Consider the following 11,354-nt stretch of genomic DNA (forward strand, 5'->3'; position numbering starts at 1 on the left):
GCTGCCAAGGAGAGCCCTCGTTTGCGGGGAGGATTCAGAACTGCAACATCGAGGTTTGTCCTGAGAGGCATGTTCAATCTTGATTCATCTCATTTTTCATTTCATTTCAGCAGAAGCCCTTATCGCCTTCCCTGTTGTGATCGCTGCCATAGCCCTCTTTCTTTTGGTTTTGTGCAAACTTGAGGGCGGCCTCAGAAGGAAAGAGATTAACCAAAGGGTAAGAGTAGACACTAAGGGAGTGTTAAGGGAGATGCGAGACCGCATGTCAGAAACAGGACGTGACAAAAGATTGGGGCCCCAATGGATAGAAATAGAGACGTCTCTAAGAAGAAAGGCCCTTCTGTGGATGTTAAAGCCACAGAAGTGAGAGATAAGGGAAAAAACGCCCTGGGAGAGAAAGGTAAAAGGAGAAGAAAAAAACCAATAAAAAAGGCTCTTTATCCAATAAGATTAAAATTCCCGCTAAATGCCTGGGCGCAGCCATCTTGGCTTTCATCAGAGGCTTCCACGTGGCTGGTAACTGGGCACAGCCATCTTGGCTTTGGGAAAAATGGGCGGGACCTTGGGTATATCAGCGGTTTCCATGTGGCCAGCGCCATCTTTAGTTCGGGCAAGGACGCCCTGCCCCACGTGGCCGGTGCCATCTTTAATTCGGGCAAAGAGGCCCTGCCTCCCGTGTGCCTCCCTCTCCCCCACAATAACCCAGCCCCTTTCCCAAGCCGCTTCTATTTAAATGCCCTCATAATTTTTTCACTGGGTTTATGCTCTTGGGTATCTTATCAATTTACTAAATAAAACCCTGCCGTATTGTTTGTGCTAACTAAAAAATTACAGTTTTTAAAATGTATCTTGTGGAGAGCTGTTTGTTTGATAAGCTGTTTTGTTTATAAAAAACATGTTTACGCCCTGCTCTTTACCTTGAGACAAAAAAAAGGGGGGGGGAAGTTTCACCAAGTTCCTTAGAGTATGTTTGTTACCTGCTACAGGGAGGTTATTTTAAAAAGTTAGGCAGTTTCAAAACTCCTCTTTATAGTAATGTAACTTGCTTTTACAGTTAATATAATTCTAAAAAAAAAACAACTGTATTTTAAATATGTTATAATTCATTTAAAGGGCTGGTGATTGTTCATTACAAAATGTTTTTTATGCTCTTTTAAGGAAAAAATTCTAGCTGATAGGTTTGGTATGGCTAAAATAATTCTTACAGTTTAAAATTGTTCCATTAAGCAGTTAATTATAAAGCTTGTTTAATCACTAAAAACTTTTGGTTGTGGGGGATTATAGATGCTCCACAGTGTTTACTGTATCAGCAACACCTAGTGGCTGTACTTGGTGTTGTCAGTCACCGCCTGCTAATGCTAGCACATGGCCTGCCGCCATGATGGTTCAACAATAAAAAGCATGTAAGCTGTAGTTTGGCTGCCATGTTTGTTTAGGGTTTCCAGCTGAGTTCAGTTGCACGTGGCCAGCCGCCATACTGGGCCGGAGATAAAGAGGGTGGAGCTATGAGTTTGCCACCATTTTGTTCAGGTACTGTTCAATTTTAATGCCGTATCCTTTGTTGCAAAAAACCCTGCAGCAATGGGGATTGCATATTGCCACTAAAAAGGTCCAAATTTCAGAAGTAGGTTCCTTTCTCGTCCCAGGAACCACTTTGGGATGGACTGGTGGTTTATACAGATGGGTCAAAAACAGGAGTGGAAACTTATGTGGTTAATAATAAAGTTGTTTCTAAGCAATATCATGAGACTTCGCCTCAAATTGTGGAATGTTTAGTAGTGCTAAAAGTTTTGAAAAAATTTCCAGGTCCTTTAAATATTTTTTCTGATTCTAGTTATGTGGTAAATGCAACCAAAATCTTAGAGGCTGCTGGATTGATTAAAGCATCTAGCAAGCTTGCAAAATTTTTTCAAAGGATTCAGTTTGCCTTAATTACCAAAAAATTCCCTGTTTTTATTACACATATTAGGGCTCATTCCGGTCTACCGGGGCCCACGTCCCATGAAAATGACCTGGCAGATCGAGCCACAAAGATGATTGCATTTGCCCTCCTTTCAAATTTAGAATTGGCTAAGGAGTTTCATAAAAAGTTTCATGTTACAGCTGAGACATTGCATCATCGATTTTACATAACTAGAAAAGAAGCTAGAGATATTGTTACCCAATGTCAAAATTGTTGTCAGTTCTTACCTATGCCTCATGTTGGGATTAATCCCAGAGGAATCCGTCCACTACAAGTGTGGCAGATGGATGTTACCCACATTTCATTTTTTGGTAAAATTCAATATTTGCATGTTTCCGTTGATACTTGCTCTGGAGTTATGTTTGCTTCTCTCCTGACTGGAGAAAAGGCAGCCCATGTTATTCAACATTGCCTGGAGGCATGGAGTGCCTGGGGAAAGCCCAAAATTCTAAAAACTGACAATGGGCCAGCCTATACTTCTCAAAAATTTGGACAGTTTTGTCATCAAATGGAAGTGACTCACCTAACGGGTCTGCCATATAACCCTCAAGGGCAGGGTATTATTGAACGTGCTCATAGCACTCTAAAATCCTACTTAATAAAACAAAAAGGGGGAGTCGAGGAGGCTCTGCCCTCAGTGCCACAAGTGACTGTTTCCTTGGCACTCTTTCCTCTCAATTTTTAAAATTTGGACAGTCAGGGCCATTCGGCGGCTGATCGTCACTGCTTAGGGCCTGATAGGCCTAAGGAAATGAACAAATGGAAGGATGTTTTGACTGGTCAATGGAAAGGCCTGGATCCTATCTTAATAAGATCCAGGGGAGCTGTCTGTGTTTTCCCACAGGAAGAAAACAATCCATTCTGGGTACTGGAGCAACTCACGCGAAAGCTCCTGACAGCTGAAGATGATCTTTCAACAAATACACCTGCTACTACTTGAAGAATTAAGGGCGGCCATGGTGACCACTAATTCTACTCGAGTGGAATCATTGCTCACGGATGGCTTATTATCCTGGGTTTCTTCCGCCTTTTCTTACTCTAAGATTGGGTGGGGGTTGGAATGTTTGGTGCAGCACTATGTTGTGGCTTAGTGTTTTTACTCTGGTTGTTCTGCAAACTCAATACGCAACACAAACGTGACAAGGTTGTGATCGCGCAAGCACTTGTGGCCTTGGAACAAAGACCATCTCCCAAAATTTGGTTATCCATGTTAAAAAATTAAAACAGACTGTGACACTCAGTCTATGCACCTCAGGGGTTTTACCCATTGCACTGAGTCGATGAGTGATCCAAGTCACAATCTTGCCTTTGCCTAAGTGGCTATGGTACCTAGATAGGAGGATGACAGCCCTTGCACTCCCTGGAATTTTATTCCATTGCACGGGAATGGGTGTCACCTCCATTTTTAATCTTCTCCCTTAGCCCCTGCACCCAGAGGACTTGTCTCCATTGCACCTGGTCGGGAAAGGGAGTAATCTAAAGCTCTTGATTGCTTACTCCCCAAAGAAGGAGTTCCCTTGATCGAGCTTAGGGCTCTCTTGTGCCGCGCTTATAAGGCTTTAAGGCAGTTTTCATTTATTAAAACAAAAGGGGGAGATGTGGAGAGCTGAGACTCAGATGCCATCTACTGGCACTGACATCTGCCCTCAAAACTGTAAAGAACCTCCAGAACGCATGTGCGGGTTGCGTAAGCACGCCAAGCCACTGCCCAGGGGTAAAGAGTGAGCAGCCAATCAGGGTATGACACGTCACTTAGGTGCGACCAGGGCTTATATAAACAGCACCACTTCGGGGCCCTGGCGCTCTCCTCCCTCTCTCCCGGCCCAGGGGTTGCCCGCCCCGGCTGCGGCCCGTTGTCCAATGTGAGCGTTGCTCGCGGCCGTGAGGTAGTCGGGCCTGTGAGGTGGCGCGCTGCCGCCCCGAGCGTCGTGGGGTTGGTCCCGAGGCTTTCCTCCTCCTTTCATCGCTTGACTGTAATAAAAAGCCTGTTGCAGAAGGACTCTTGTGTCCGCGTGCATTCTTGCTGGCGTGACGATCACGTGTGACGATCACGTGTGACGATCACGAGCATCAAAGTTGCTGGGCAAGAAGGATGTTATCCCTTGTTCCATCACAGAGTCCATCAGATCACAGGTTCTGTCAGGAAAAGTTTCTCCTGTAGGACAATTGGATCCCTGTAGTAACAGCAGGCATCTGTGACAAAACTTAGGTCGGTGAGGAGGCTTCTCTGGGACTTCATTCCTTCGTTTTGCTGTACTGCACCAGTCTAGCTGGAAGGGTGAGCTCTGAGGACAATAAAAAGGGTTTCAGCCATTCCTTAGCCCAACTGTTTTTCATGTTTTCCCCATCACACCCCCACAGCTCCTTTGTTTCATGGCCTCTCTGGACACAGCTCTGATACCTGCTTAGTGACAGTTTTCCTTTTCTAGGTCCCTGGTGGCTTTTCCCCACTGTTTTCTGAGCTTTCCAAGTAGAATTGTTGGAGGATACTGCCCAGTGTAACTCCGTTATAAACACAGCCCACTTTGATGAAGCAGAGCTAGTCCCACCTTCCAAACCCCTCTGTTCACTGCATGGGGAGGCAGAGCAGGGGAGGAGAGTGATGTGACACTGTACAGGTGAGCCATGTGATGGCGACAAACACGAACACACAGCTTCAAAAACATGAGGGTGGACAGGTTCTGCTCAACCCAGACATAGACATGCTCTTTACCCAGCCTCTCAGCTTCCGGGAATGGGCAGGCCGTACCCAAGTTGTAGAGGAGGACACAGACATCATTCCCTTCCTTTCTCCTCCCTGGCTACAGTGCACCCACAGGGCCATAAGCACTCAGCATGCAGTGACCTCTGCAGAAGGGCTTCCTTTCTCCTTTCCACTTTCTATTTCACTCCAGGTCACAAGCTCAGGCCACTGCTGTGCTGAACACTGGTCACCTGTCTGAGGCCTGTTTGATGATGTCATGGATCTCAGGCTGTCCATGATTCAGGTAACTGAGGGATGACACAGTGTTTACAGTTGTGGCTTCCTGACTCCATGCAGAACAGGGTCTCTACCCTTGTTGCCCTGAGAAGCTGAAGCCCTCACAGCTGCTTTAACAGGGAATGTTCAGGATTCTTGTGGATATTTCTTGCTCCAGGTGTATTATGTTCTCCTGTTCTACCCTCTAAGCCTTTCCTTTCTTGTCCCCAATGTGGCCTCTTCACAGGGAATTTATTTCACCAATCCGGGTCCTTTCTCTGTGTACAGAACACCAATTCTTTCTGCAGGAAATGTGATAGACCATGCTAAAAAAGGTAATTTTAGGGCACAGTGCAATTGAATCTCAAGGACACAGGCGGCTGTTGAAGCCTGAGCTGTTGAGCAAAAGGCTTTCTCTTACATAACTTTTCTGATGGCAGGAAGTGGCTGTCATGTTCTCTGATCTCCTGTGATGGGCTAGTAGGCATTCATGTGAGGACTACCATCTGGGAAGACAGCAATTTTTCTACGAAGGGCTTTTAGTCACCATAATGTTTTGTATACAAATGATGCATTAGCCCAGAATTTCCTACAGACCTTCACATAGGCACAGTTGAGGGGGCTGCAAAGACAGGAGCTGGCAGGTGGCTTAAGGCTGTTGTTTGTCTCACTCCAGACAAGCTGGTGCTCACAGTGACACATGACATTGAGTCATTCTACTCAGCTTTTTCTGCAGAGAGGAAGCAACTGTGAACTTTCTCCTCCACACTAACATGGTTCTGCAGTGCCTTCAAAGCAATGATCTCCTGAAGCCATGATGCCATGAATATGGCTGAAGATTCCTGGCTCCTGAGAAGGCCTGGCTTCCCTAAGTGATTTATGTTTTTCAGGGCTGTAGTTACTGAAGTCACCCTAAAAATAGCACAGCCTGCACCGAACTCTACAGAGGTTGACAACCCTCTCCCTGGGTTGACAATGTGATATCTTTGTAAGACTCAATTCCTCACCCTTTCCTTCTCCCTCTCCTCCTCCATCTTCCCCTCTCTCTTCTCCTCTCATTCTCTCATGTTTGTGTGTGTATGTATTTATGTGTTTTTGTATTTATTGGAACATAAAAACCTTTCCTTTCATAAAAATGGTAAGAGATAAACATATATTAGGATTATTTTGTTAGTAGCTGTTAGTGAATGCATACATTTCAAGTTTTTTAAACTTTTGAAATCTTACCAATGTGTACTTTCTCCTCCACGAAATGTGTGTATTAAACCCATGGCTACCATTATGGGTGCACACAGGTCACAAGCTGACGTTCAGGTTGAGCACCAGTGTGCACAGCTACTCTTTGTCCTGAAGGCTTGATTACTGTTTATTTTTCTGGGGTTATCATGGCACAGACACAACCATATTGGCTGTGTGCCTTAAACTGTTATTTTATGTCACCTCTTGATGGAACTGAATTTCCTCCTCCTCTTTCTTTTCTTTCCTGTTCCTTCCTTGTCATCACCGCTGACTTCTCTTCATTGAGACTGAGGTCAGGGAGGAGCAAGGGCATTATGAGGAACTCCACAGATTCACAGAAAGAAAAATCTGAAGAGCTTAATCATGACTCTCTGTGCCTGGTGGCCACCAATCTTTTGAAGAACTAGCATTTTGTGTTGCTGTTATAGAATTTTTATGTGAGGAAACTCAAATTATTGTTTTTATCAAGTATCAATTTCAGCTCTGAATTATTCATTCTTATCAAGCAATTATGAATTTTAACATTTTCCTTATTCCCTCATTTTATAAGTATTTCATTGATTTTTAAGCTTATTATGTAAATATATAATATGTCCTTTCCCATTCCTCTCTCAAAACACATCCAAAAATCTTCCCTGTGCTGTCCTTCATGTTCACGGCCTCTTTTCTTTAATTGTTATTATATACATATGTAGTCTCAGATGCATAACTGTGACCTGCTCAGTCTGTATAATGTGACGTGTTTGCATGTTTTCAGGGCTGATAATTTCATTTTGGACTACCAGTTGGTGTGCTCTTCCCTGGAGAAGACTGTTGCTCCTGCTCTTGGCATTCCTTAGTTTCCTGTAGTTCTTTGAGAAGGGCTGAGCAGTGGTTTTCCTGTAACTTGGCATGTCTAAGTGTTGTTGTCCATGTTTAGCTCGTGTTTAGGCACTCATGTGGGTAAGGTTATTGCTGTAGCTCCTTAACTATACTGAGAGACACAATCTCACAGTGAATTCCCTAACCCCTGCTTTCAATCTCTCCATGCCATCTTCAGAAGCAATGTTCTCTGAGCCTTGCTTACAGGAGTTCTTTGGTAGATGGGTCCACCAAGACTAGGATCCACAACTCTACATCTTGATCAGCTGTGGTTTTCTGTACTGATCTCATTCTGCTGCAAAGAGAAGTTTTGTTTTTGAGAAGTGGGGGTTACACTCATCTGTGGATATAAGAACAAATACTTAGATCATTGAAAACATTTTTGCTTCTTGTCAGTATACTGTATTACAGTGCAATATGTTCTGAAAAGCTATAAAGTTATTTCATCTCACACCCTTGATTTTCAGTTGATAATTCATTAATGTTTATTTGGGAAACTTTTTACAATATTATATACTTTGTGTGTATTTAATCGTCATTAAAGGAAATGATGAGCTCTACATAAAATGCCCACTGAATTTCCTACATCCCTGAAGTCTGGCCAAGTCCCCTACAACTTGAAGGCAATGGAGACTTAAGACTCTTGTTGAGCCCATCCCTCAAGACTGGGTGAACACTTTTCATTTACTTATGACCTTAGAATGAGATGGCCCTAAGTCTATTGTAATTGTAGTTTTGTTTACTACCCTGATTTTACCTGTCAAAAGAGGGGAAAAAAAGGAGTATGCTCACCCTGAACTCAGACCATACTGGATCTCATGGCTGGAGATTAAATTCATAGGTTGGAGGCAGAGTCACTTACCAGAGTTCAGAGAAAGACCAAGATTTCAAACTCTCTGGAAAGTGAACTTGTCTCCATCATTCTAGATTTTCGGGTAATTTTTTTCTTTTCTGTTTCATGCAGGGAAGGAGCTGATCAGTCATTCACAGAGCTGCATTCTGTCTCCCAGGCCACTGCATGAGAAAACCAGCAGGTGACCTGTACAGAGATCACTCTGTGCTAGAAACAGTTCCATTCTTGGTGTGTATGTAGCATCTTCACACCTAGGGTCTCCATGACTGTGCATATGCTCCAGAGTTGCTGACTGGAGCTCATCTTCTGAGTGCTTATGGTCACACGTCGATGAATGGCAGATAGTCAGTAGGATTCAATTCAGGGTCCAAACTGGTAATTATTTGTTCTGGAGATTTATTAAGAACATTTGGCTGGGCAGTGGTGGTGCATGCTTTGAATCCCAGCACTCAGGAGGCAAAGGCAGGAGGATCTCCGAGTACTAGGCCAGCTTTGTTTACAAAGTGAGTTCCAGGACAACCAGGACTACATAGAGAAACCCTGAGAAAAACTGAAAAGAGAGAGAGAGACAGAGAGACAAAGAGACAGAGAGAGAAAGAGAGAGAGAATAGGAGGAGGAGGACTCAGAGGTAAGGGGGACAAAGGGGAGAGAGAAGAAGAGAAAGAAACAAAGAAAATAAATGAATAATGAATGAATGAAAAAGAAGGTGAATGAATACTTGACCAGCAGGGAAGAGGGCACTGAGATAAACGATCCTGTGCATGTGTGTCTGACAATCAAGTGAGATGCAGCTATTACCCCTTAATAAACCAAACATGTGGACCAGGAGAGGAAATTTTTTTATAACTTCTGAAAATGTTTAATGTACCAGAAAGTTTGTATTCTGAGACAGCCCCACTATGGTCTGCAGAGTTCAGTTTTGTTTGAGAAGCATCAGGACAGTGGGGACAGTGAGGACTATGGGGATCGTCTCAAGGAGTTGTGAGCTGGTGCTGAGTTCCAATTAGACAAGTTATAATTGGGATGAATTGACATCTTGTTGCCAGCTCAGTGTTGGTGGGTAATGCTTCATTAGCAGTAATTGTAATGAAGAGTTTTCTCTTTTCTCCTCAGACTTTTGATACTTGCAAATACACACACAATGAATAAGGCCAGCATACTCCACACTAACACAAACATTAAAATCACCTTGTTCTCTGAAATGAGTGTTGGGATCTCAGCCAACAGCATCCTTTTCGTCTTCCATCTCTGCATGCTCATTGGTGCGCACAGGCCTAAACCCATTGATCTCGCCATTGGTTTCTTGACCCTGACCCAACTACTGATGCTGCTAACTATGGGACTCATAGCTGCAGACATGTTTATGTCTCAGGGGAGGTGGGACCCCACCACATGCCAATCCCTTATCTATGTGCACAGGTTCTCGAGGGGCCTCTCCCTTTGTGCTGCCTGTCTGCTGAATGTCCTCTGGACCATCATCCTCAGCCCTAGAAGCTGCTGTTTACACAAGTTTAAACATAAATCTCTCCATCACATCTCCTGTGCCCTTTTTCTTTGTGTTCTCTACATGTCTTTTAGCAGTTACCTCTTGGTATCAAATAGCGCCGTCTCCAATTCAACCTCAGATAATTTTATGTATGTTACTCAGTCTTGCTCACTTCTACCCCTGAGTTACTCCAGACAAAGCACATTTTCCACATTGTTTTTCTTCAGGGAAGCCTTTCTTATCAGTCTCATGGTCCTCTCCAGTGGGTACATGGTGGCTCTCTTGTACAGACACATGAAGCAGGCCTGGCATCTTCACAGCACCAGCCTGTCTCCAAAAGCATCTCTAGAGCAAAGGGCCACCCGGACCATCCTGCTGCTCATGAGCTTCTTTGTGTTTCTCTGCATTTTGGAGACTGTTATCTTGCAATCAAGAATGAAGTTCAAAGATGGCTTACTATTCTACTTTATTCATATTCTTGTGTCCCATAGCTATGCCACAGTCAGTCCCCTTGTGTTTATTTGCACTGAAAAGCATATAATTAAATTTTTGAGGTCAGTGTGGGACAGGAAAGTAAATATGTGATTATTCAGGAATGGGTATGATCCCTTAATACAGTCCAATATGTTGTCATCAGAGCTATGATCATGACATAGTAGGAACATTCCAAGGTTTAAACTGATATGTGAAAACATCCTTTTCCCATTACATCTGTTTACTCTGTTTATGGATGGCAAGTATGTAAAAGAAGATTAAACTGCATTTCCACTCAGATATCACATGAGGTTTATCTTTCTCAATTGGTTTTCCACAAAGATCTGTGAGATGTCTTTCATCTGACCTTCATTAGCACATTACTTTTTATTATTTATTTATTTATTTATTTAGGAATTTGAAGCACAGTTTCTCTGTGTGGCCCTGGCTCTTCTGGGCTTTCTTTGTAGATCAGGCTGACCTCAAACTCACAGAGATCCACCTGCCTCTGCCTCCCTGAGTGCTGGGAACAAAGGTGTGTGTCACCATGCATAGTTTATTTTTAATTTTTTGAACAATGATTTAAGTTTTAACTGTGTGTGTGTGTGTGTGTGTGTGTGCACTTGAGTGCAGATGCTCTTGGAGCCCAGATGTGTCAATTACTGTTAGAGCTAGACTTATAGGCAGTTGTGGGCCAGCCAAGTGTGAGTGTTGGTAATTGAACTTGAGTCTTCTAGAAAACAGTTTACTTATGTGCTGAGCCAACTCTCTGGCACAACCATTACTTTAAATATGTGGCAACTATGGCATTTTCAATAAATGAATGCCTCAATTGTTTATATTTGGAAAAATACACAAGGAAACATTGTTTTGAGAATAAATTATCACAGGATGCAGAACACACACACAAATACACAGAGCTAAAATGATATGCAGAGAACCATAATGTCATTTGCATAATCGTGCTCCTATGGCCAAATTTAAAAAAGTCAAAGGTAGGAGCAGCCACTGTCTAATCTAGGGGTGTCAGGATGTGGAATCAGGTCATGGCCTCCCTGTGCCAAGAAATGCTAGTGAGAACATGAAGACCATCACGAATGTCTGCCATTCCAGTCAGACACACTCCACAAACTTGATGAGTTACTTATGAAAGACGAAGCTTAGGGTTGTCAAAGGAATAGAGACCATAAACAAAGTGCTTTATCTGTGCTCAAAATATCATAGCCAAATGTAAATAGTAAACTAGTCACAGATAGTTACTCAGCTGTACTATTGATCTACTCCAGGGAACTGAGGGCTTGCAGCGTGCCTGCTTATTGGAGACTAATCAGATACCTCCTCAGAGCACCCTTCATGTGATGGAACACAGACTCAGTCACACATGTCACACAGCTGAGCACACTCACAGGAAGACTTCACACAACCAAACACAATCAGCGGCATAATTCACACTGCTGAACACTCTCAGAGGCACAATGAACACTGCTGAACACAATCAGAAAGAAACACTTCACACAA

The 11,354-nt window shown here is 43.4% G+C and overlaps 1 protein-coding gene across 1 annotated transcript; it reads left to right on the forward strand.

The window, feature by feature from the left end:
• The first annotated feature begins 9,017 nt into the window (after window positions 1–9,017).
• Window positions 9,018–9,947, forward strand: LOC132654054 (vomeronasal type-1 receptor 44-like). Its single transcript, XM_060383337.1, has one exon. The coding sequence runs from the start codon at window positions 9,018–9,020 to the stop codon at window positions 9,945–9,947; it is 930 nt and encodes a 309-aa protein (XP_060239320.1).
• Window positions 9,948–11,354: the final 1,407 nt, after the last annotated feature.

The sequence above is a fragment of the Meriones unguiculatus genome, chromosome 5 (assembly GCF_030254825.1).
Source record: "Meriones unguiculatus strain TT.TT164.6M chromosome 5, Bangor_MerUng_6.1, whole genome shotgun sequence".
Lineage (NCBI taxonomy): Eukaryota > Metazoa > Chordata > Mammalia > Rodentia > Muridae > Meriones > Meriones unguiculatus.

Excerpts from the sequence above, each read along its gene's own strand:
- LOC132654054 (XM_060383337.1), top strand. The coding sequence starts at position 9,018 with ATGAATAAGGCCAGCATACTCCACACTAACACAAACATTAAAATCACC.